This window comes from Muntiacus reevesi, chromosome 12 (assembly GCF_963930625.1).
Source record: "Muntiacus reevesi chromosome 12, mMunRee1.1, whole genome shotgun sequence".
Taxonomy (NCBI): Eukaryota; Metazoa; Chordata; class Mammalia; order Artiodactyla; family Cervidae; genus Muntiacus; species Muntiacus reevesi.
The window spans coordinates 78,011,474-78,038,932 of NC_089260.1; the positions used below are offsets into that span (position 1 = coordinate 78,011,474).

Sequence of the window (27,459 nt, forward strand, 5' to 3'; positions counted from 1 at the left end):
CTTCTCTTCGAAGAGACAAGCCGTTTCATTGAGGACACTAATTCACCAAACTCAAGGCTCGAATTCCTTTTATGTACCCGATGCCTATCTTTATAGTATATGCCATTATCTTCAACAGTGAAATGATATGCTTTATTCCTCATTACAGAGACCAAAGTGCTATAGCAAAAGTCACTCCTGAGAGTTTTACGTGGAAATTTACTGACTCAAGAACAAATTTCTGTAGAAAAAGACAACCCATCTCTGTGTTACAAAGCATTGTTCCTTGCATCAACCACCAGTGTTAACTACAATCTATTATGATTTGAAGCATGCTAAATAAGCAGATTGTACTAAAAAAGAAAAGCACATAAAAAACCCACAGAACAAAACCCAAACTATTCTCAATAAAAATATCCATTTGCTGGAGCCAATCTGAGATTTAACCAGGATTAGATACTTTAAACTGCAACACTGCATACCAGAACACCATGAAATAAACATTTCTCCTGATTTGGATACCATCTCCTCCTGATGCAAACTCTACCCCGACCCAAAGAAATCCAAAAATCCCAAAACCAGCCAACCAACAACAAAAAATAACCAAAGACCCAAAACCAAACAAAAAACCAAAGAAACCACGCCCATTACTATAACTAAAATTCTCAAATATTTGAGCGTCTATGGTAACTGCTCAAAGAAGTATTTTTTAAATGCTCATTTAACTTAGGAGCTTCCCTAGTAGCTCAGTTGCTAAAGAATCTGCCTACAATGCCAGAGACTCGGCTTCGATTCCTGGGTTGGGAAGATCTCCTGGAGAAGCAAATGGCAACGCACTCAAGTATTCCTGCCTGGAGAATTCCACGGACAGAGGAGCCTGAAGGGCTACAGTCAGTCCACGGTGTCCCAAGAGTTGGGACATGACTTAGCGACAATACTGTCACCATTTAAGAGCAGTGCAGCTCCGCCAAAAGTCGCCAAAAGTCGTTAGGCTTGAAAAGCCTAACGGAATCAAGAAAAACTCTTCACCATACCCCAAAACATACAAAGGCGGGAATAGTTTTATTTCAAACTTTGCTTAGATGTTAGTATGTCACAAACTGCCCTCCAAGACGCGCTCTTAGAGTCAGTGACCGTCAATAAAGCCTGAAAACGCTGAAAGTGAACGTTAATAACCTTTTGTAGCCTATCCTCCAGAAGGCTTTAGCAAAGAGCACGGAGTCCCACCTGAACACCCGCTGTTGGCGGCCAGCGAACAGGATCCCGAGCTGGGCGCCCCCATCACCGGCGCGCATCCGGGAGCAGAGACCTCTTCACACCCGCGGACCCAACGCGCCCGACGCGCACCCCGCGGCCCCGACTTCGGGCTCCTCGGAGGCACCTCCCCTTCCCGAACCCGCGAGCCCGCGGCGACCGGGTCCAGGCGGCGCCCACAGACCCACAGGCCGCCCCCCGCGGTCGAGGGGCGCCGAGTTAGGGAGGGCTGCGAGCGCGCGGGGCGCCCACAGTTCCACGACCGTCTTGGGCCCCGGCCCGGGGTCCTCACCCTGCGGCCGGTGGCGGCGACCCCGGACCCGAGGACCCAGCGAGGCTCGCGCTCCCCGAGGCTGGAGGAGTCGGGGGCCGCTGGCCGTTGGGCAGGCGGGGGCGCGCGGTGAGGGGCTGCGGATAGAGCTGCACTTACTCGTGTCTGCGCTGCTCCCCGGTCCGGGGCCTTTCGCAGTGGGGACCGACCCAGTCTCCACCTTCCCTCCCCTCAGGAGCGGTCCGGGAGCTCTGGCGTCCCTGTGCCTCCGCCCACTCGCCTGTGGCCGCTCGCGCCTGCGCACTCGCACCTGCAGCCTCTCGCGCCTGCGCACTCGCTCCAGGCCCAGTGGGGGCGGGGAGGGGCGTTTGTCAGCCCCAGGACTCCTGGCTGGAAAATCCTGACTTTACATTTCCTTAGAGTGTTGGACTTGATATCAGTTGTTTAAAAAAATAAATGTCAAGTTTTCTTATCCTAATCATCATTTCATGACTATAGATTCTGTCTTTGTAAGATTTAAGAATAATAATTTCTACTTGGTCAACTGAGTCAGATAATAGGTACCAAACTTATCTATTGCTTCTATAAATTTTCAGTCAATACGTTTTAGCCTGTGAAGTTTTATTTAGTGTGTGTGTGTGTGTGTGTGTGTGTGTGTTACTACTAATCAGCCTCGGCAGGGGCAGAGTCTTGAGATGAAGGGAGAGTTAGGATCTCCTAGGCTAGCGCTGTCTCCCTGCCACGTAGTTTGCCGTGGGAACTAGAGGTCCTGAGACCCCAGGATATTTTGGCAATGTGGAGCAGATTCTCTGCGTGTGCACACAAGTACACACTGACATACGTCAGAGGAAGGGAGCATAGGCAGTGGGGTCAGGGGAGGGGTGGACCTTGGGGTGGCAACGGTGACAGAAACATGCGTCATTTCTCCTGGACTGAGGCAAAGACCACCTTGTTGGACCTCGTATGGAATCAAGGTCAGGACATCTGCACTGGCTGTGGTGAGGAGTCCTGAGAAGCGAATGAGACACCCCCCGGCTGAAGTGGACAAGAGGAGGCTGAGGGTCCTCTTCAAGGTCCCTCTCAAAGCCCCTGCTTCCTGTGGATCCTCTCACATTCCCTCCTGGGGCCCACGGAATGCTGGTGTCCTGAAGTCTCTCAGAGGTAGGGTCTGTGCTGTGCTTTCCCTGCTGGGTGTGCAGTATGAGAGGTTCCCATCAAAGGGGTCATGTGTCCAGTGCGGGGGCGAGGAGAGTGGCCCTTGCACTCCTACACATTCCCCTGCCCCTGACCTGGCCTATACCTCCTCCTACTAGCATCCGAGCTTCTCAGTGGAGGAATGGAGCCTCTGATCTATTCACTTACCAGCTGTGCCCTGAGCATTCAGTGGGGGCTGTGATGAAAAGAAGCACCAGGGTCACAGGCTGGAGGGGGAAGTGGAGAAACACAGGCCCTCGTCTATCAGATCTAGTCCGTTAAATCTATTTCTCACTTCCACTGTATAATCATTAGGGATTTGATTTAGGTCATACTTGAATGGTCTAGTCGTTTTCTGTACTTTATTCAATTTCAGCCTGAATTTGGCAATAAGGAGTTCATCATCTGAGCCACAGTCAGCTCCCGGTCTTGTTCTTGCTGACTGTATAGAGCTTCTCTATCTTTGGCTGCAAAGAATATAATCAGTCTGATTTCAATGTTGACCACCTGGTGATGTCCATTTGTAAAGTCTTCTCTTATGTTTTTGGAAGAGGGTGTTTTCTATGACCAGTGCATTCTCTTGGCAGAACTCTATTAGCCTTTGCCCTGCTTCATTCTGTACTCCAAGGCCAAGTTTGTCTGTTATTCCAGGTGTTTCTTGACTTGCTGCTTTTGCATTCCAGTCCCCTATAATGAAAAGGACATCCTTCTGGGTGTTAGTCCTGGAAGGTCTTGTAGGTCTTCATAGAAGCGTTCAAGTTTCTTCTGTTCTTCTGCTGAAGAAACTCTTCAAGTTCAGTTTCTTCAGCATTACGGTTTGGGGCATAGACTTGGATTACCGTGATATTGAATGGTTTGCCTTGGAAACAAACAGAGGCCATTCTGTTGTTTTTTGAGATTGCATCCAAGTACTGCATTTCAGACTCTTTTGTTGACTATGATGGCTACTACATTTCTTCTAAGGGATCCTTGCTCACAGTAGCAGTTATAATGATCATCTGAGTGACATTCACCCATTCCAGTCCATTTTAATTTGCTGATTCCTCAAATGTCGACGTTCACTCTTGCCATCTCCTGCTTGGCCACTTCCAATTTTTCTTGATTCATGGACCTAACATTCCAGGTTCCTATGCAATATTGCTCTTACAGCACCAGACCTTTCTTTCATCACCAGTCACATCCACAACTGGCTATTGTTTTTGCTTTGGCTCTGTCTCTTCATTCTTTCTGGAGTTATTTCTCCACTGATCTCCAGTAGCATATCGGACACCTACCGAATGGGGAGTTCGTCTTTCAGCGCCATATTTTTTGCCTTTTCATTCTGTTCATGGGGTTCTCAAGACAAGAATACTGATGTGGTTTGCCATTCTCTTCTCCAGTGGACCACATTCTGTCAGACCTCTTCACCATGACTCGTCCATCTTGGGTGATCCTACTTGGCACAGTCTATAGTTTCATTAAGTTAGACAAGAGTGTGGTCCACGTGGTTAGAGGAACCATGTGATTAGACCTGGTTCATGTGGTTAGATGCACCAGTCTTACTGGGGTAAGCTTATAATCCATGTTTATAATTCTAAATTAGGTGAAGGATACTGGTTGTTGTTTTTTTTTCCCTCACAACATTGATTATACCTATCATATAATTGTTACTATTCCTAGGTGAAGGAGGCCATAATTTTTCCTCATGATGTTGATCATATCTATCATTTTTCCTCATGACATTGATTATACCTATCATTCCTCATGACATTGATTATACCTGTTATAGACTTCTTATATCTATGCCTACCTAAATTAAGTGTTACCATTTGTTTAATACCTGTTTCTCTTACTTGTTAAAGATATGGTCATGTCCATTTCATCTTTACATTTTCTAAAACATTTCCAGACATTATATTAATGTCTATCAATGGGGAAATCAATACATATTTCTTGACTATTACATTGATATATCTTGTTTGTCAAACATTTTAGGCAAAATTCATAGTACCAAGAGTAAATTTTTCTTCCTTAAAATTATTTTACAAAGATCATTTACTTATGTAGATCAAATTCACATTTCTCAACCGTGTACCCTGCCTACATAATCTTAACATGCTATTAAAATGTGTACTATCCACGAGATTTTTCTAGTGTTCCTTGGTCCTTTTAAGATGGTGCTCTTGATGTGCAGGGGAAAGTATGTAAGTGACTCATTTGAAATGGAGCCCTTTTCAAAGAGCCAGGATTCATTGGATATATCTTATAAAAGCTCCACCCTTACCGGGGTCTAACAGCTTTTGTAAGCCTGTTTCTGATGCTCCTGCTTAAACATTTTCAGCATTCAAAATGCTTTAAACTGTCATCATTTTTTTTACACATTGACACTTATTTTACTGTGCGACTTTTAACTTCTTGGCTTTTACCTCCCTTCTATCAACTTTGTTTGAACTGTCCACTGACATGGCATAGAGGGACTCCTCATAGAATTTAACTTAACCCTGACCTAACCTCAGTCCAAAAGTTGTTTCAAGTGACATCATCCACCTTTAATTAAGTCCCTTCATTCTTCTCCCATGAATTGGCTCCTGTGACACTGCAGGCAGGCATAGTTAGCATCCCTCCATTCTGCCAGGGCATTGGCCGCATGCGATGTTAGCTTTAGTTCAGACGCCTTTTAAACTTCATTTTGCAACATGGGGAGTCGCTTTAATTTTTTTACACCCCTTAGTGTATGTTCCCAGTGTAGTTCAGTGAGAATGATTTCTTGATTTCTCCCCCTTTTTCAAAAAGAGAGTGCAATTCCACCTTAAATGTAAAACATGTTAAAGAATAATAAGTATAATAAATATAGAAATGTTCACAAGTGGGGCTTGATCAAGACAGGGAATTTTTCTTTTCCTGTGGTTTTTCCACAATTATAAGAACAATGTTGTTTTATGAGCTCAAATTCTTAAGAGCATAAAGACCGAAGATGAAGTAGTAATTGCCAACTAGGAAGTGCCAGATTAAAAGCATCTGAGAGGTTCCAAAGTGCCTCAGTGTATAAAATAACAATGAACTCTGGGATTAGAGGAAAAGAGGAAGCTGCTGAAATTATGTTCCTTTAATTCTGCCTTCGAAACAGCTATCATGTTGAATCAGTAATATCATGTTTCTTTTTCAGTCTTTAGAGGAATATGACATTTTTTTCCCTAATACCCTTCAGATGGTATACCAGAGAGGTTCATCCAACAGAAATGATCGATGAGCTTTTAATCTGAAAAAAAAAAAAAAAAAACCAAAAAAAAAAGTCATGATCCTTGGTGGTGAAGAAATTCATCAAAAGCTCCACAGTTCTGTAAAAGTACAAGTCTTTCTACAAAGAGTGAAGCCAGAAGGGAGCCCCGCAGAGGGTGGGAAAATCATATTGATAAGTGTGTTCATGTTTATTTCTTCCTTACTGAACTTCTAGACCAATTTTGGAAGGTCCTAGATCTATTTTAGCTAAGGAATTCCTTTAGAATGTCAGGGCAAGCCTAAAGTTGGGCTTCTGGCAATTCTGCCAACAGTGACCACTAGTTCTTTGTACTAAAGTTTATATCAGAGCTATAATTTAAAATAACTGCTATTTCACCCATAGCCTATTCTTATGACAATCAATAATATCTCCAAGATTATCAGATGTCCTTTGGGGAACAAAATTGACTCATGAAAATGTGTAATGTCAACCTTTTTTCTTGTCGATATCCTTATGTCTGTTTACCCATTGTCCATCTGTCACAGACACCCTGAGACACACCAATCCTGAACACTCAACATTTTATCTTCTTTATTCCCATTGCTGGGTTTCTGAGTGATGCTTAAAAAAACAATCACACAATGGTTTCAACATTTATCGCTGCCTAGCCAAGTGTCCTTGTTTCTTTACTCTTCACTCTTCAATTCTCTATAGCATCTGTTGAAATAGTTACCCACTCTTATTATGATTCCATTTTGTCCCTCATCACCCACCTTCTAATTCATGGAGAAAATCAAGGCATCAGAAGATAAGTCTCTCAAATTTCTGTCCTGGAACCTAAGAACATATCTGCCTGACATTTTCTCTTTTTATATTATTAAAGAACGACTCTTCTTCCTGTCCATTGATAGCTTCTGCCTATGCCATCTCCAGCCCTTCTCAGGACCCTTACTCTATGAATTATATAGTTAACAACATTTATGAAGTTTCAAACATGTCAGCATAACACAGTTTCTTTTTCCAGTTATTTATTTACTCTTTCCTGTCTCTTAATAACTTTCCAAAATTAAATTTGTATCACCCCATCAGTGCCATCCAATCATTCCTCAAAGAGCTTGAACACATTTTGTGTTCCTACGAACATCTCTAGCCAATATCTTCTTATTTATTATACTTCATAGCAATATTTTGCCTCTGTTAAATTGCTTAAAAGAATATTTGACAGTCCTGCTCATCTTAAAGTTTTCTACTTTTTTTAACACTACAGATTCCTTTGATTTTATTTTAGTCCTATGGATATTCTCTCTTGGGATCCTTGCAATGGTCTTCTACTCATACAAGTTCATGTTCCTCGGGGCTCTCTTCACAGTGCCTCAGCTCATTACTTACATCTTTTGTATTGTTTTAGCTGCCTTCTCATATTTAATCCCACAGGTCTACCTTGATTCATGCAGTTTTGAATGAGTTCTATAGGTTGTCTTGCTCAGACTAACATTTATGTTAGTTCCTAGAATCTGATTACTTGTTGTAACCCCCCCCCTTTTTATTGTATTCTGCCATCTTTTTACCTCAGTTTTTTCTTTCTCTTTCTTTGCCAACAAGTAAATATTTTCATGTTTCTGCAAGGTTAGGGCCCTCTAAGCAAGGAATTAATGGAACAAGAGTTAATAAGCAAGCCATGGACGTTAAAGATGTGTGACAATATGTAGTTTTGATCACCACCTCCTATATAGTCTTATAAACCTGTCCATACATACTTCTTTCAGGCATTCTAGTGAGAAATCTAGAAAGCTTTTGTTGTTCATCAATGAGTTGTGTCCGATGCTTTGTGACCTCTCAGACAGTAACAAGTCAGCCTTCCCTGTCCTTCACCATCTCCCAGAACTTGCTCAAACTCATGTCCATTGAGTCAATGATGTCATCCAGCCCTCTCATCCTCTGTTGTCACCTGCTCCTCCTGCCTTCAGCTTTCCCAGCATCAGGGTCTTTTCCAGTGAGTCAGCTCTTCACATCAGGTGGCCAAAGTACTATAGCTTCAGCTTCAGTACCAGACCTTTCAATGAATATTCAGGACTGATTTCCTTTAGGACTGATTGGTTGGATATCTTTGCTGTCCAAATGACTCTCAAGAGTCTTCTCGAACACCAAAGTTCAAAAGCATCACATCTTTGACACTCAGCCTTCTTTATTGTCCAACTCTCACATCCAAACATGACTACTGGAAAAATCACAGCTTTGACGAGACAGACTTTCGTCCGCAAAGTAGTGCTTCTGCTTTTTAATTGACCATCTGGGTTGGTCATGGCTTTTCTTCCAAGGAGCAAGCGTCTTTTAATTTCATGGCTGCAGTACCATCTGCAGTGATTTTGGGGCCCAAGAAAAGAAAGTCTGTCACTGTTTCCATTGTTTCCCCATCTACTTGCCATGAAGTGATAGGACTGGATGCTATGATCTTCATTTTTTTGAATGTTGAGGTTTTTTTTTTTTTTAATCCATTTATTTTGAATGTTGAGTTTTAAGCCAGTTTTTTTCACTTTCCTCTTTCACCTTCATCAAGAGGCTCTTTAGCTCCTCTTTGCTTTCTGCCATAATGGTAGTGTCATCAGCATATCTGAGGTTATTGATATTTCTCCTGGCAATCTTGATTCCAGCTTGTACTTCATCCAGCCGCCTGACATTTCACATGATGTACTGTGCATATAAGTTAAATAACCAGAGTGACAATCTACAGTCTTGATGTACTCCTTTCTAAATTTGCAACCAGTCCATTGTTCCATGTCTGGTTGTATCTTGCTTCTTGACCTGCATTCAGATTTCTCAGGAGGCATGTAAGGTGGTTTGGTATTCCTGTCTCTTAAAACATGGTCCAGGTTGTTGTGATCCACACCTGAAAGCATGTGCATAGTCAATGAAGCAGAAGTCGATGGTTATCTGGAATTCTCTTGCTTTGTCTATGATTCAGTGGATGTTGGCATTTTGATGTCTGGTTCCTCTGCCTTTTCTAAATACAGCTAAAATATCTGGAAGTTTTGGATTCATGTATTGTTGAAGCCTAGCTTGGAGAATTTTGAACATTATTTTGCTGGCATGTGAAATAAGTGCAATTGTGTGGTAGTTTGAACATCTTGGGGATTGCTTTCTTTGGGATGGAATGAAAGTTGACCTTTTCCAGTCCTGTGGCCACTGCTGAGTTTTCCAAATTTGCTGGCATATTGAGTTGAGCACTTGAACAGCCTCATCTTTTAGGATTTGAAATAGATCAGCTGGAATTCCATCACCTCCAGTAGCCTGGTTTGTAGTGATTCTTCCTCAGGCCCACTTGACTTCACACTCCAGGATGTCTGGCTCTAGGTGAGTGATCACACCATTGTGATTATCTGGGTCATTAAGATCTCTTTTGTGTAGTTCTTCTGTATATTCTTGCCATCTACTCTTAATATCTTCTGCTTCTGTTAGATCCATACCGTTTCTGTCCTTTATTGTTCTCCTCTTTGCATGAAATATTCCCTTGGTATCTTTAATTTTCATGAAGAGATCCATAGTCTTTCCCATTCAATGGTTTTCCTCTATTTCTTTGCACTGAACACTGAGGAAGGCTTTCTTATCTCTCCTTGCTGTTCTGAGGAAATCTGCATTCACCGGAGGATATCTTTCTTTTTCTCCTTTGCCTTTCACTTCTCTTCTTTTCTCAGCTATTTGTAAGGCCACCCCAGACAACCATTTTGTCTTTTTGCATTTCTTTTCTTGGATATAGTTCCACCTCCTATATAGTCTTACGAACTTCTGTTCATAGTTCTTCAGGCACTCTCTCTCTCAGATCTAATCCCTTAAATTTATTTGTCACTTTTACTGTAAAATGATAAGGGATTTGATTTAGGTCATACCTGAATGCTCTAGTGGTTTTCCTACTTTCTTCAATTTCGGTCTGAATTTGGCAATAAGGAGTTCATGGTCTGAGCCACAGTCAGCTCCTGGTCTTATTTTTGCTGACTGTATAGAGCTTCTTTATCTTTGGATGGAAAGAATATAATCAATTGGATTTCAGTATTGACCATCTGGTGACCTCCACATATAGATTCATCTCTTGTGTGGTTGGAAGAGGGTGTTTGTTATGACCAGTACATTCTCTTGACAAAACTTTGTTAGCCTGGTTCATTTTGTACTCTAAGCCAAACTTGCCTGTTACTCCAGGTATCTCTTGACTTCCTACTTTTGTATTTCAGTTCCCTGTGATGAAAAGGATATCTTTTTTTTTTTTTGGTGTTAGTTCTAGAAACTCTTGTAGGTCTTCATAGAACTGTTCAATTTCAGCTTCTTTGGCATTAGTGGTTTGGGCACAGACTTGGATTACTGTGATATTGAATGGTTTGCATTGGAAACAAACAAAGGTCATTCTGTCATTTTTTAGATCACCTCCAAGTACTGCATTTTGGACTCTTTTGTTGACTGTGAGGGCTACTCCGTTTCTACTAAGGGAGTCTTGCCCACAGTACTAGATACAATGGTCATCTGAGTTAATTTCACCCATTCCGGCCCATTTTCGTTTACTGAATCCTAAAATTTCACTGTTCTCTCTTGCCATCTCCTGTTTGACCACTTCCAATTTACCTGGATGTGTGGACCTAACATTCCAGGTTTCTATTGCAATATCGTTCTTTACAGCATCAGAATTTACTTTCACCACCAGACACATCCACACCTGGCTGTTTCCACTTTGGCTCATCCTCTTTATTCCTTCTGGGGCTATTACTCCGCTCTTCTCCAGTAGCATATTGGGCGCCAAGCAAAATGGGGAGTTCATCTTTCAGTGTCATAGTTTTGGCTTTTCATATTGCTCATGGGGTTCTCAATGCAACAATCCTCAAGTGGCTTTCCGTTCCTTCAGGGACCACCTTTTGTCAGAATTCTTCACCATGACCCGTCCATCTTGGGTGCCCTACACTGCATGGCTAATAGTTTCATTGATTTAGACAAGGCTGTGATTCATGTAATCAGTTTGGTAAGTTTTCTGTGATTGTGCTTTCCATAAAGAGAACTTTACCTCCCCAAACTATATATTTACATTCCAAAAGGGAAGGAAACCTGGAACCTTGGGTGTATACCAGGATATATAAACCTGGAGACACTTGACTTACAGTTGGTCTAGAGACCACTACTTACTTCCCACAAGGGAACTTCCCTTTCTCTACCCTAGGAGAATTTGTTTGCATAAGGGAGAATCATTTCTCTTCTCAGGAAGGAAGGATGTTAACTGGACAGCATGTGTATTGAATCCCTGATTCTTAATTTCATGGCTTCTCTCCTGTTATGTGACACCCAAACACACCAGCTTGTCCATATAGCATCACCCCAGAAGAAGGTAGAAATTGTTGTGTAGTGAACTGACACAAGTATTACTGTCAGTAATAACAATCTGTCTTGATCCAGAAACCTCATGTTTGAATTGATGGTAACATAAACAAATATAGACATTAAAAACTTAATCGTCTTTTCCTTCTTTTTCATGAAAATCATGCCATTTTATTTACTACAGGGATAGTGAATAATTTTATTATCATTTCTTTTGTTTTTTTCTGGTATCGTTCTTCAAACACATAGAAAAGGGACATTTGAATCAGGGCAAACTTGAGTGCTCATGGGTTCCAGCTATATGACAGGTTCTCCCTGGTTACTCTGAGAGCTGAAAAGAATAAATTTCTGCCACTTGTAGTCTGCGTGCCACATCTAGATGAGTGCCAGCACACTGGCTGTAATCTTGGCTATAGACACTCATCTCGAATCGTATTTATTTTCCCTTGTCGTATGGAAATTTCATAGCTCACGTCTTTGTTGTTATTGTCATTTTTCTTTGTGACACCAGATTCTTGAAGCAATCCATCCAGACCAAATGCTTTCCCATGGACAGAGTTATGTGTGTTCTCAGTCTGCTGTCTCCTGCCACAACTACAGTGCAGCCCTTGTTGATACATCCCTCAAAATGTATTGCACCAGTAGTGGCCACCGCTTTCCCCTTGAGTTTCTTCCTTTCTCCCTTCAGTCATTTCTACTTTGTTTCTTGTGTGTGTGTCCATGTCCATCTGTCTCTCTTTCTTGGGCAGAAAGTCAGAGCATCAAAGATCAGAGGAGAAGCATTAAACTTTAAGACAGGCATAGACAGCATTCTTCCCCCCTCAAGAAACTGACCATCACATGAAAGGATGACTTTCCTGTATTTTAGGAGAAATAGACTGAATGGTTCTAAACGAGGAAGAGAAAGTGAAGAGGAACATGGTAATTTTCCTGCTTTGATTAGTTTTTAAGCATTAGTAGACAAAAAACACAGAGAAGGGATGGGGATGTAACTCTTCAAACATTCTTTTATTCCAGTAAAATTATTCAATGAGTAGTTCCCTTATTTATTCTCTTCAAAACTACTTGACTGGAAGAATTCATATGGACCACCGTCCCACCAATGTGGAGCTCCAGGTTCTTAACATCTCAGTGTTTCAAATAATCTAAATGTGGGATATATTTTGGCATGTTGTTTTTCCAACTACTTTGAAGCATAAATATTTCTAGTTGACATTCTACTATGCCTAAAATTAAATGTTAACTGATTTTATGCTCTGTAGGAAGGGTCTTGGAGGGTCTTAAAGAATTTTAATTTGTCACAATTTGTTTTGAAAGAATCCAGAATTGTACTTGAGTTATATCCCAATTTTCCAAGTATTGAATGAAGTATTTTAAAATCAAAATGCAGTCTTATTATTTTAAAATGTGTCCTCATCAAATTAAGAATAGATAATTTAATGATTCTGCTTAGTGTTGGTGGGGAATACGTGTAAGTCTATGGCTGATTCATATCAATGTATGACAAAACCCACTGAAATGTTGTGAAGTAATTAGCCTCCAACTAATAAAAAAAAAAAAATTTTTTAATTTTTTTGAATGTCTTCAATATTAGAATTGGGGAGGACAATCTGTTAACAAAGAAAAAGAAGTTGTAATTATTTTATAGTAAGCATTTTTTCAGGTATATTTATTAAGTTACTACTCTGAGAAAGGCAGTATGCTAGCTCTTCTGATATATCAAAATGAATATATAAGTCAAAAGGGAAATATGGGCTTCTCAGATGACTCAGTGGTAAAAAATCTGCCTGCCAATGCAGGAGATTCAGGAGATGCAGATTCGATGCTTGGGTCAGGAATATTCCCTGGAGAAAGGAATGATTATTCCCCTGAGTATTCTTGTCTGGAAAATCCCGTAGACAGAGGAGACTGGTGAGATACAGTCCATGGGGTCACAAAGAGTTGGACTAGACTGAGCACACATGTATGCAAAAGAGAAATATAATCTCAAATTATTTATTGAAAAACTACTTTGTGTGTGTTGTTACTTAATCTTAAGTTTATTTGAAGAAACTAAATATACACAAAGAATTCATATCCATTTAAAGTCACATAGGGGATTCCATGGCAGGATTTTGGCTGCTTTAAAATCAGGTCATGGTGGAGAATTCTGACAAAACGTGGTCCACTGGAGAAGAGAATAGCAAACCACTTCAGTATTCTTGCCTTGAGAACCCCATGAACAGTATGAAAAGGCAAAAAGATAGGACACTGAAAGATGAACTCCCCAAGTTGGTAGACGCCCAGTATGCTACTGGAGATCAGTGGAGAAGTAACTCCAGAAGAATGAAGAGATGGAGCCACAGCAAAAACAACACCCAGTTGCGAATGTGACTCATGATGGAAGTCAAGTCCGATGCTGTGAAGGGTAATGCTGCATAGGAACCTGGAATGTTAGGTCCACGAATCAAGGCAAATTGGAAGTGGTCAAACAGGAGATGGCAAGAGTGAACACTGACATTTTAGGAATCAGTGAACTAAAACAGACTGGAATGGGGTAATTTAACTCAGATGACAATTCTACCTACTACTGTGGGCAAGAATCCCTTAGAAGAAACGGAGTAGCCATCAAAGTCAACAAGAAAGTCCAAAATGCAGGACTTGGATGTAATCTCAAAAACAACAAAATGATTTTGTTCCTTTCCAAGGCAAACCATTCAGTATCATGGTAATCCAACTCTACGCCCTGACCAGTAATGCTGAAGAAGCTGAAGTTAAACAATTCTATGAAAACCTACAAGACTTTCAGGAACTAATACCCAAAAAAGATGTCCTTTTAATTATAGGGGACTGGAGTGCAAAAGTAGGAAGTCAAGAGATATCTAGAGTAACAGACAAGTTCGGCTTGGGTGTACAAAATGAAGCAGGCTAGTGGAGTTTTGTCAAGCGAACACACTGGTCATAACAAACACCCTCTTCCAACAAGACAAGAGGAGAGTCTACACATGGACATCACCAGGTGGTCAAAACTGAAATCAGATTGATTACATTCTTTGCAGCCAGAGATGGAGAAGCTCTTGTTAGCAAAAACAAGACCCGGAGCTTACTGTGGCTCAGATCATGAACTACTTATTTCCAAATTCAGACTTAAATTAAAGAAAGTAGGGAAAACCTCTAGAACATTCAGGTATGACCTAAATCAAATCCCTTAAAATTATACATTGGAAGTGAGAAATAGATGCAAGGAATTAGATCTGATAGACAAGAGTACCTGAAGAACTATGGATGGAGGTTCTTGACATTGTACAGGAGGCAGGGATCAAGTACTTCCCCAAGGAAAAGAAATGCAAAAAGCAAAATGGTTGTCTGAGGAGGCCTTACAAATAGCTGTGAAAAGAAGAGATGCAAAAGGCAAAGGAGAAAAGGAAAGATATCCCCATTTGAATGCAGAGTTCCAAAGAATAGCAAGGAGAGATAAGAAAGCCTTCTTCAGTGATCAGTGCAAAGAAATAGAGGAAAACAATTGAATGGGAAAGACTATAGGTCTCTTCAAGAAAATGAGAGCTACCAAGGGAGTGTTTTGTGCAAAGATGGACAAAATAAAGGACAAAAATTCCATGGACCTGCAGACACAGAAGATATTAATAAGAGGTGTCAACAATAGCCAGAAGGGCTATACAAAAACAGCTCCATGACCCAGATAATCAGAATGGTGTGATCACTCACCTAGGGCCAGACATCCTGGGGTGTGATGTGAAGTGGGCCTTAGGAAGCGTCATTATGAACAAAGCTAGTGGAGGTGATGGAATTCCAGTTGAGCTATTTCAAATCCTAAAAGATGATGCTGTGAAAGTGCTGCACTCAGTATGCCAACAAATTTGGAAAACTCAGCAGTGGCCACAGGACTGGAAAAGGTTAGTTTTCATTCCAATCCCACAAAATGCTGACAACCACACAACTGCACTCAGCTCCTATGCTAGCAAAGAAATGTTCAAAATTCTCCAAGCCAGGCTTTAACAGTACATGAACCTTGAACTTCCAGATGTTCCATCTGGATTTATAAAAGGAACAGGAACCAGGGATCAAATTGCCAATATCTGCTGAATCATTGAAAAAACAAGAGTTCCAGAAAAACATCTATTTCTGCTTTACTGACTGCACCAAAGCCTTTGACTATTTGGATCACAACAAACTGTGGAAAACTCTTAAAGAGATGGGAATACCAGACCACCTGACCTGCCTCCTGAGATGTCTCTATGCAGCTCAGGGAGCAACAGTTAGACCTGGACATGGAACAAAAGACTGGCTCCAAATTGGGAAAGGAGTACATCGAGGCTGTATATAGTCACTCTATTTATTGAACTTATATGCAGAGTACATCATGAGAAACACTGAGCTGGATGAAGCACAAGCTGGAATCAAGATTGCTGGGAGAAATATCAATAACCTCAGATATGCAGACGACACCACACTTATTGCAGAAATTGAAGAAGAACTAAAGAGCCTCTTGATGAAAGTGTAAGAGGAGAGTGAAAATGTTGGTGTAAAACTCAACATTCAGAAAACTAAGATCATGGCATCTGGTCCCATCACTTCATGGCAAATAGTTGGGGAAACAATGGATACAGTGAGAGACTTTATTTTGGGGGGCTCCAAATTCACTGCAGATGGTGACTGCAGCCATGAAATTAAAAGATGCTTACTCCTTGGAAGAAAAGCTATGACCAACCTAATAAGCATATTAAAAAGCAGAGACATTACTTTGCCAACAAAGGTTCGTCTAGTCAAATGTATGGTTTTTCCCAACAGTTCAGTTCAGTTTAATCACTCGGTTATGTCTGTGATCCCACGAACCGCAGCACGCCAGGCCTCCCTGTCCATCACCAACTCCCAAGGTCCACCCAAACTCAAGTCCATTGAGTCGATGATGCCATTCAGCCAGCTCATACTCTGTCGTGCCCTTCACCTCCTGCCCTCCATCTTTCCCAACTTCGGGGTCTTCAAATGAGTCAGCTCTTCACATCAGGTGGCCAAAGTACTGGAGTTTCAGCTTCAACATCAGTCCTTCCAATGAAGACTCAGGACTGATTTCCTTTAGGATGGACCTATTGGATCACCTTGCAGTCCAAGGGACTCTCAAGAGCTTTATCTAACACCACAGCTCAAAAGCAGCAATTCTTCTGCTCTCAGCTTTCTTTATAGTCCAACTCTCACATCCATACATGACTACTGGAAAAACCATAGCCTTGACGAGACAGACCTTTGTTGGCAATGTAATGTCTCTGCTTTTTAATATGCTGTCTAGGTTGGTCATAACTTTCTTTCCAAGGAGTAAGCGTCTTTTAATTTCATGGCTGCAGTCACTATCTGCAGTGATTTTGAAGCCCCAAAAATAAAGTCTGACACTGTTTCCACTGTTTCCCCATCTATTTCCCATGAAGTGATGAAACCAGATGCCATGATCTTCATTTTCTGAATGTTGAGCTTTAAGCCAACTTTTTCACTCTCCTCTTTCACTTTCATCAAGAGGCTCTTTAGTTCTTCTTCACTTTCTGCCATAAGGGTGGTGTTATCTGCATATCTGACGTTATTGATATTTCTCCCGGCAATCTTGATTCCAGCTTGTGCATCATCCAGCCTAGAGTTTCTCATGATGTACTCTGCATATAAGCTGAATGAGCAGAGTGACAATATACAGCCTTGACGTACTCTTTTTCCTATTTGGAACCAGTCTGTTGTTCCATGTCCAGTTCTAGCTGTTGCTTCTTGACCTGCATACAGGTTTCTCAAGAGGCAGGTCAGGTGGTCTGGTATGCCCAACTCCTTCAGAATTTTCCAGTTTATTGTGATCTACACAGTCAAATGTTTGGCATAGTCAATAAATCAGAAATAGGTGTTTTTCTGGAACTCTCTTGCCAGTGGATATTGGCAATTTGATCTCTGGTTCCTCTGCCTTTTCTAAAACCAGCTTGAATATCTGGAAGTTCACAGTTCATGTATTGCTGAAGCCTGGCTTGGAGAATTTTAAACATTACTTTACTAGCATTTGAGATGAGTGCAATTGTGTGGTAGTCTGAGCATTCTTTGGGATTGCCTTTTTTAGGGATTGGAATGAAAACTGACATTTCCAGTCCTGTGGCCACTGCTGAGTTTTCCAAATCTGCTGGCATATCGAGTGCAGCACTTTCACAGCATCATCTTTCAGGATTTGAAATAGCTCAACTGGAATTCCATCACATCCACTAGCTTTTTTCTTAGAGATGCTTCCTAAGGCCCACTTGACTTCTCATTCCAGGATGTCTGGCTCTAGGTGAGTGATCACACCATCATGATTATCTCCATCATGAAGATCTTTTTCGTATAGTTTTTCTGTGTATTCTTGCAACCTCTTCTTAATATCTTCTGCTTCTGTTAGACATATACCATTTCTGTCCTTTACTGTACCCATCTTTGCATGAAAATTTCCCTTGGTATCTCTAATTTTCTTGAAGAGATCTCTAGTCTTTCCCATTCTCTTGTTTTCCTCTATTTCTTTGCACTGATCACTGAAGAACGCTTTCTTATCTCTCCTTGCTTTTCTTGGAACTCTGCATTCACATGGGGATATCTTTCCTTTTCTCCTTCGCTTTTCACTTCTCTTCTTTTCACAGCTATTTGCAAGGCTTCCTCAGACACCCATTTTGCTTTTTTGCATTTCTTTTTCTTGGTGATGGTCTTGATCTCTGTCTCCTGTATAATGTCATGAACCTCTGTCCATAGTTCATCAGGCACTCTGTCTATCAGATCTAGCCCCTTAAATATATTTCTCACTTCCACTGTATAATTGTAAGGGATTTGATTTAGGTCCTACCTGAATGGTCTAGTGGTTTTCCCTACTTTCTTCAATTTAAGTCTGAATTGGGCAATAAGGAGTTCTTCAGTCCTGTCCAACTCTTTGTGACCCCATGGACTGTAACTCCCCAGGCTCCTCTGTCCATGGAATTCTCAAGGCAAAATACTGGAGTGGGTTGCCATTTCCTTCTCAAGGAGATCTTTCTGACCCAGGGATTGAACCCTGGTCTCGCGCATTGCAGGCAGATTCTTTACCATCTGAGCCACCAAGGAAGACCCCTCGAGAAAGAGTGGAGAAAAGGGAGCCCTCCTATACTGTTGATGGGAATGTACATTGGTGCAGACACTGTAGAAAGTAGTAAAAATAAAAATAGTAGTAAAAATAAAATTACCATATGATCCAGCAATCCCACTTCTGGGCATTTACCCAGACAAAACAGTAATTTGAAAAGATCCATGTTCCCCTATGTCCATAGCGGCACTGTTTACAATAGCCAAATCATGGAAAGAACCTAAATGTCTATCAACAGATGAATGGATAAAGAAAGTATGGCAAATACATACAATGGAGTATTTACTTAGCCATCCAAAATGAAATAATGCCATTTGTAGCAACATGGATGAGCCCAGAGATCATCACACTAAGTAAAATAAGTCAGAAAGAGAAAGACAAATACATATGACAACACTTAGATGTGGAATCTGAACTACGACACAAATGAACTTACCTACAAAACGGAAAAGACACACAGATATAGAGAACAAACTGTTGGCCAAGGGAGGGTCAAACTCCCAAAGACTGAGAGTTAATTGGAATTAGTGGGTGCAAGCTAGTATATATAGGATGGATAAACAGTGTCCTACTATATAGCACATGGAACTATATCCAATACCCTGTAATAAGCTATAATGGAAAAAATATGAAAAAGAATATATTGGATAATTGAGCCACTTTCCTATATAGAAGAGAAATTAACATAACATAATAAATCAACTATTCAATATTTTTTAAAAAATCATAACTTTCTAAATTTAAGTTGGCTTCAAAACTTGGCTTGCATGAATATCTTTTTTTTTTTAATTAAAGCTAATAATTTTTAGAGTTCTTCATTTTTTCTCTCTTGGAACAATCTGAAAGTTCTGTAATTCACTTTAAACTACAGATGATTTTACCTGCTTGTAGCATGTAAACCAATAGTAATAATTCTAATATTCTCTGGTTCATGTGCATAGTTTTCTATTGCTGCTATAACAAATCCCTACAAACTTAGTGGCCTAATGCAAAATTAATATCTTATAATTCTTAAGGTCAGGAGTCAAAAGTCCCTTATGAGATTAAACAGAAGTGTCCAAAAGACTACATTTTTTTTCTGGACTCTATAGAGGGTAATCCATTCCCTTGCCTTTTCCAGATTTTAGAGACTGCCCACATTCCTTGGCACATGGCCCCTTTCTACATCTTTAAATGAGCAAAAGAAAATTGAGCCCTTCTTAAACCACATCATTATGCTCAAAATTCTCCAAGCCAGGCTTCAGCAGTACATGAACCGTGAACTTCCAGATGTTCAAGCTGATTTTAGAAAAGGCAGAGGAACCAGAGATCAAATTGCCAACATCTGCTGGATCACTGAAAAAGCAAGAGAGTTCCAGAAAAACATCTATTTCTGCTTTATTGACTATGCCAAAGCCTTTGACTGTGTGGATCACAATAAACTGTGGAAAATTCTGAAAGAGATGGAAATACCAGACCACCTGACCTGCCTCTTGAGAAACCTATATGCATGTCAGGAAGCAACAGTTAGAACTGGACATGGAACAACAGACTGGTTCCAAATAGGAAAAGGAGTATCTCAAGGCTGTATATTGTCACCCTGCTTATTTAACTTATATGCAGAGTACATCATGAGAAACGCTGGGCTGGAAGAAGCACAAGCTGGAATCAACGTTGCCGGGAGAAATACCAATAACGTCAGATATGCAGATAACACCACCCTTATGGCAGAAAGTGAAGAACTAAAGAGCCTCTTGATGAAAGTGAAAGAGGAGAGTGAAAAAGTTGGCTTAAAGCTCAACATTCAGAAAACTGAGATCATGGCATCTGGTCGCAGCACTTCGTGGGAAATAGATGGGGAAACAGTGGAAACAGTGACAGACTTTATTTTGGGGGGCTCCAAATTCACTGCAGATGGTGATTGCAGCCATGAAATTGAAAGACACTTACTCCTTGGAAGGAAAGTTATGACCAACCTAGACAGCATATTAAAAAGCAGAGATATTACTTTGCCAACAAAGGTCCGTCTAGTCAAGGCTATGTTTTTTCCAGTAGTCATGTATGGAGGTGAGAGTTGGACTATAAGAAAGCTGAGAGCAGAAGAATTGCTGCTTTTGAGCTGTGGTGTTGGAGAAGACTCTTGAGAGTCCCTTGGACTGCAAGGAAATCCAACCAGTCCATCCTAAAGGAGAGCAGTCCTGGGTGCTCATTGGAAGGATTGATGCTGAAGCTGAAAGTCCAATACTTTGGCCACCTCATGCGAAGAGTTGACTCACTGGCAAAGACCCTGATGCTGGGAGGGATTGGGGGCAGGGGGAGAAGGGGACGACAGAAGATGAAATGGCTGGATGGAGTCATCGACTCGATGGACATGAGTTTGTGTAAACTCCAGGAGTTGATGATGGACAGGGAGGCTCGGTGTGCTGCGATTCATGCGGTCGCAGAGTCGGACACGACTGAGCGACTGAACTGATTGACTGACTACACCACATCACTTCAAGCTTTCCTCCACAGTCATCCTTCCCTCTGACTCTCTTCTGATTCCTTCCATTTGTAAGGACACTTGTGAGTATACTGACTCTCCCTGGATAATCTATGATAATCTCCTCATCTAAATGTCCTTGACCTAACTGAATCTGCAAAATCCCGTTTCCATGCATGTAAACATAATCAGAGGTTCCAGGGATTATAATCTGGGCTCCACTCATTGGAGATATTTCTTGGGAGATGCTCATCAAATTCAACATCTGATGGGTGCACATCATACAGACAGGACACTTGAACATTTCATTATATTCTTAACATCTTTAAAGCTACCTTTGAAACCAACAATAAAGTTAACAAGATAATTAATTTTCAGAAATTTCCAATTTTTTACATGAAGTTATCTTTCATTTCAGTCTCTCAGTTGTGTCTGACTCTGTGTGACCCCATGAACCACAGCACACCAGGCCGCCCTGTCCATCACCATCTCCCGGAGATTACCCAAACTCATGTCCATTGAGTCAGTGATGCCATCCAACCATCTCATCCTCTGTCGTCCCCTTCTCCTCCTGCCCTCAATCTTTCCCAGGACCAGGGTCTTTTCCAATGAGTCAGTTCTTCGCATCAGGTGGCCAAAGTATTGGAGTTTCAGCTTCAACATCAGTCCTTGCAATGAACACCCAGAACTGATCTCCTTCAGGATGGACTGGTTGGATCTCCTTGCAGTCCAAGGGACTCTCAAGAGTCTTCTCCAACACCATAGTTCAAAAACATCAATTCTTCTGTACTCAGCTTTCTTTGTAGTCCAACTCTCACATCCATATATGACTACTGGGAAAACCATAGCCTTGACTAGACGGACCTTTGTTGACAAAGTAATGTCTCTGCTTTTTAATATGCTGTCTAGGTTGGTTATAACTTTCCTTCCAAGGAGTAAATATATAACCACTTAACTCACTGCTACCAAACTACTTTATTATCTCTGCTGATATGAAGCAGAAGACAAAATTTAAAAATTATCTAGGGTATTTATCATTTTCAAAATGTATTTTTATTCTCTTCATTCACAAGATGCCTCTTCTAGACCCTATAAAAATATAAATAAGCAGTATTTATTAAATGGTTGAATCATATATTAATCACATATTAATAAGCACAGGGACTCCTGGAGTAAGCAGATTTTCAATAACTGGTGAAGATTTAAATAAATGTATCCATGTAAATTATTTAATATAATAAAATTTTATAATAATATAATCAAATTTTAGGATTCCCCCCCGAAAACGAAAATTAAAGCATGGTTATCTCCTTTATTCAAAATCCGATCATCCTGCTACTTAATGAGACGACACCATAAGATAATAATTAACAGGAAATAAGAGTCAGTTGTCAGTAACATGTGCCCAATATAGCTAACACCCACTACCACTAAGTCTCATCCCATCCAACGATGTGAGGATCTCTGCACAGCACACAACACACATTTCCTTCTCTAACTTCCAAGTCAGTGCTGAGGGATGCAGAGGAAGAGAAATAAGACCCCTGGTAACAGAGATTCAAGGGACTCGGTTTCTGTTCAAAGTCAGAAGAGGACACTGCCCTGGCAGGAATGCTTCAGCAAAGGAAAAACACACAGGCTGTTTTGTTTCTTTGTTTGTTTGTTTTAGAATTATGTTTTATTTGAAGGAATTTCTGAGGATGTAAACCCAGAAGACAGCCTCTCAGCTCTGAGGGACTGCTTGTAAGAGGTAAGGGAGGGTCCAGGGTAAATAGGAATTTTGCAAAAAATATTCGCAACAAAAACCAGGTCCCTAGACTATTTGCCTTAAGTATTCCCCCTTGCAGTTAGGTATAATGGCTACTGACAAGTACATTTTCTGATGCCTGGGAGGTATTTAGTAGATAGGATGTAGCTTAGGCTTTTTGTTTGCTTGTTTTTCCCCAAAATCTACTCTCAGAGCCAAAATATGTGTCCTCAGAAAACTTGATTCTCTGCTCAGCCACCAGTATAACGCAGAATCAATTAAGTTCTCTAATAGAGCAACAAGGAGGTTTTGACCAAGTACTCTGTGGTATCCATGCTCAGCAATAACCAACGGATAGACAAGCACCAGGAGTACAGAGAGAGCAAGCTGGTTTGCAGACACTGGACATCTTCTTTTACAGAAATATAAATCAAATATTTTAAATATGCAAGGCCTCCTTGCTTCCAGGCATTTCTAGTAACAGATTCAACACGAAAAGCTATTGTATCATCTCAAAGAGATTTTCTACAGTTAGTTAAATTTACCTTGAATATCAAATTGTTTCCTATGCCTAATTTAAGTCAGCAACTCAGAATTACTTTTTTAATATTATCAGCTAACTAATATAACCTACCAAAATTAATAACATGGTGAAATTAAAAAAAAAAAAATGACAGTCTGGGTGTGGTAGGCATAATCATGGCCCCCTAAAGAAGTATATGGACTAAGTCCTGGCCCTGAGACTATGATACCTTCATGGCAGGAGAAACTTTGCAGATGTCACTGAGATGGGAAGATTATCCAGGTGGCCTCTGGTGTAATTCCAAAGGTCCTTATAAGTGAAACAGGCATAAGGGGAAGAGAACAGGAGGAGAAGAAAATATGACAACCAAAGCCAAGGTCAGAATGATGAGATTGCTGACTTTGAAATTAGAAAGAGACCTTGAGCCGAGGAAGCCTCTGAAAACTGGAAAAGGCAAGGAACTAAACACTTCCCTAGAGTCTTCAGAAAGGCCTGTAGAGACTTTGGTTTTAACCACACAAGACTATTTCAGATGTCTGAACTTTAGAACTGTAAGGTAATACAGTGGTTGTTTTAAGACACTAAGATTGTAGTAATTTGTTCCAGCAACAATAGAGCTAATACAATGGGCAAACTATCCTTTTAGTAAATTATATTTTAACACAGCTCTAAGATTTCCCCACTGATTATATGCCACAAGATCTATCTTTCTATTTCTCAGTGTTAAGTACTGTCTCATCTTTTCTAGTAGGACATCAGTTTGGCTGCTCACTGGGACCATGGGTGTGATCCATTTGGAAATCCTTAGGATCAGGTATTGCACTGGATCTTTTTTTTTTAATCTATTTTTTTTATTAGTTGGAGGCTAATTACTTCACAACATTTCAGTGAGTTTTGTCATACGTTGACACGAATCAGCCATAGAGTTACACGTATTCCCCATCCCGATACCCCCTCCCACCTCCCTCTCCACCCGACTCCTCTGGGTCCTCCCAGTGCACCAGGCCCGAGCACTTGACTCATGCATCCCACCTGGCTGGTGATCTGTTTCACCATAGATAATATACATGCTGTTCTTTCGAAACATCCCACCCTCACCTTCTCCCACAGAGTTCAAAAGTCTGTTCTGTACTTCTGTGTCTCTTTTTCTGTTTTGCATATAGGGCCATCGTTACCATCTTTCTAAATTCCGTATATATGTGTTAGTATACTGTAATGTTCTTTATCTTCCTGGCTTACTTCACTCTGTATAATGGGCTCCAGTTTCATCCATCTCATTAGAACTGATTCAAATGAATTCTTTTTAATGGCTGAGTAATATTCCATGGTGTATATGTACCACAGCTTCCTTATCCATTCATCTGCTGATGGGCATCTTGGTTGCTTCCATGTCCTGGCTATTATAAACAGCGCTGCGATGAACATTGGGGTGCACGTGTCTCTTTCAGATCTGGTTTCTTCAGTGTGTAAGCCCAGAAGTGGGATTGCTGGGTCATATGACAGTTCTATTTCCAGTTTTTTAAGAAATCTCCACACTGTTCTCCATAGTGGCTGTACTAGTTTGCATTCCCACCTACAGTGTACGAGGGTTCCCTTTTCTCCACACCCTCTCCAGCATTTATTGCTTGTAGACTTTTGGATAGCAGCCATCCTGACTGGTGTGTAATGGTACCTCATTGTGGTTTTGATTTGCATTTCTCTAATAATGAGTGATGTTGAGCATCTTTTCATGTGTTTGTTAGCCATCTGTATGTCTTCTTTGGAAAAATGTCTGTTTAGTTCTTTGGCCCATTTTATGATTGGGTCATTTATTTTTCTGGAATTGAGCTTCAGGAGTTGCTTGTATATTTTTGAGATTAATCCTTTATCTGTTTCTTCATTTGCTATTATTTTCTCCCAATCTGAGGGCTGTCTTTTCACCTTACTTATAGTTTCCTTTGTAGTGCAGAAGGTTTTAAGTTTCATTAGGTGCCATTTGTTTAGTTTTGCTTTTATTTCCAATATTCGGGGAGGTGGGTCATAGAGGATCTTGCTGAGATTTATGTCGGAGAGGGTTTTGCCTATGTTCTCCTCTAGGAGTTTTATAGTTTCTGGTCTTATATTTAGATCTTTAATCCATTTTGAGTTTATTTTTGTGTATGGTGTTAGAAAGTGTTCTAGTTTCATTCTTTTACAAGTGGTTGACCAGTTTTCCCAGCACCACTTGTTAAAGAGGTTGTCTTTTTTCCATTGTATATCCTTGCCTTCTTTGTCAAAGATAAGGTGTCCATAGGATCGTGGATTTATCTCTGGGCTTTCTATTCTGTTCCATTGATCTATATTTCTGTCTTTGTGCCAGTACCATACTGTCTTGATGACTGTGGCTTTGTAGTAGAGTCTGAAGTCAGGCAGGTTGATTCCTCCAGTTCCATTCTTCTTTCTCAAGATTACTTTGGCTATTCGAGGTTTTTTGTATTTCCATACAAATGCACTAGATGTTAATGCTCCTCATTCAGCTTAGCAACCTGTCTGCTAAATTTCACTGGAAATGTAGCAAGCTCACTGAGTTCCATTGCAAAAACCAGTAGTATGCATGCTTGGTAAGCTGCTTCAGTCATGTCTGACTCTTTGTGATCCCCCATACTGTAGCCCACCAGGCTCCTCTGTCCATGGGATTCTCTAGGCAAGAATACTGGAGTGGATTGCCATTCCCTTCTTCAGGGGATCTACCTGACACACGGATCGAACCTGTGTCTCTTAAACATCTGCATTGGCAGGCAGTTTCTTTACTACTAGCAAGTGGGTAGCCATTCCTTTCTTTGGGATCTTTCTGACCCAGAGATCCAATCTGGATCTCCCACACTGCAGGTAGATTCTTTACTTTCTGAACCACCAGGGAAGCCCAAAAGATAGCAGTAGATGATATAAGCTCTCATGCAATTGCAACTGCATTATTCTCACCAAATACAGCCTGATGGATATGACAGTGTTACATGAAACACATTAATTACTGAAATTATATTTGTCAGAGCAATAAATATCTACCTTTGATGCTAGAGAATATATGATTTGAAGCAAAAACTTTAATACACCTTATGTTAATTATTTACAAGGATTCACAAACACTGTGCTCTAAATGAACATATAAATATATACATGTAGTCGCATGGAGACATATATGCAGTGAGAGAGGTCTGTAGATTATAATGATTTGGGAGGATGCTTCTACACAACTAATACGCCTTAAAATTTCATCTTCCATATGCGGTTCATTTTGGAAAGCTATCACTTCCATTGAAATGACTTTTCTTTTGTCTATCCCTCCTGCAATATTATAAAATGCTCAAAGACAAAGGTCACATTTTATTTGTCTTATTTGTCATGGCACTATATATCATAATGGCTATTAGATGGGTCAATAAACTAGTGGATGAAGTTAGAGAACTTCCATAATATAAATGCCTAGGCAGTAAATCAAGAAGATGCTAAGGACAGAGAATTATTTAATCTGCTAGTGGTTTTAAAAAAGGTCTCAATCCCATAGTTCACTTGTCAACAAGTGAGCATCAAGAGAGACAGGTTGTCCACAGTTTCAGATCTAATTTTTGCCTTTTGTTCCCAGTTAAGGCAGTCTTTCTGTTGCTTACTTAAACTGATTTCTCATAAATAAAAATGACTCAAGGACTAACTATTATGTGTGATTCTGTAGGCACACACATAATATACATAATCTTTGTGTGTATACAGGTGTATACACACACACACACACACACACACACATATATACACCTATAATGTGTGTGTGTGTGTTTGTGTGTGTGTGTATAATTATATACATCCTGGGAATCCCTAATGTCTTCATTGCATCACACCCTGCAGTTTAGTTTCCAGCATCCAACCATTTGACTGGTTTTTCACAACGTTCCTCTCAAAGTTTATATTTATTAGCTTGTCTTATTTCTTGACCTATATACCTATTTCTTTTAGTAGTCAAAATATTTCTAATCTGTTTTAAGAATTCTTTCAAGTCATCATAGCCTCTAACAAAAACATAAGATCACAGTGCCCATTTTATTCTGCAAGTAGAATTCCATAATACATTCTCAGGATGTGGTATCAGTAATTCTTCTCTCTTTCTAGAATCCTTTCAGAGTCAAAATTCATTACTTGTGCAGGTTTAGGTTATACATCTCACGGCCACAGAAGCACTGTTCATATCACAGTCCTCAGAGACTGGCATACTATTTATTGTCACAATTAGTGAATGGTGACTAAGCATCTTAAAGAATGGACAACTAATCCCACGATGCACAAAGGTGGCATGCTGGCTAGTGGGTGCTGCTTATAATCTGATTATCACTGACTCAGAAAGGGCAAACTTCAGCCTTCAAGCCTGATGTA

General features: G+C 40.5%; 1 protein-coding gene and 1 long non-coding RNA gene across 2 annotated transcripts in view; both read right to left on the reverse strand.

Moving 5' to 3' along the window:
• Positions 1-2,426, reverse strand: part of LOC136144765 (uncharacterized) — a 54,810-nt gene extending 52,384 nt beyond the window's left edge. The window contains exons 1-2 of the mRNA XM_065902616.1: positions 2,342-2,426; positions 1,664-1,894 (exon numbers count right to left, since the gene is read on the reverse strand). Of these exons, the coding sequence (XP_065758688.1) occupies positions 1,664-1,894; positions 2,342-2,426 (316 nt within the window). The remainder of the gene's footprint in view (positions 1-1,663; positions 1,895-2,341) is intronic.
• Positions 2,427-5,831: 3,405 nt separating this feature from the next.
• Positions 5,832-27,459, reverse strand: part of LOC136145097 (uncharacterized) — a 36,306-nt gene continuing 14,678 nt past the window's right edge. Inside the window, exon 3 of the long non-coding RNA XR_010658686.1 lies at positions 5,832-5,936. This is a non-coding gene — a long non-coding RNA (uncharacterized lncRNA). The remainder of the gene's footprint in view (positions 5,937-27,459) is intronic.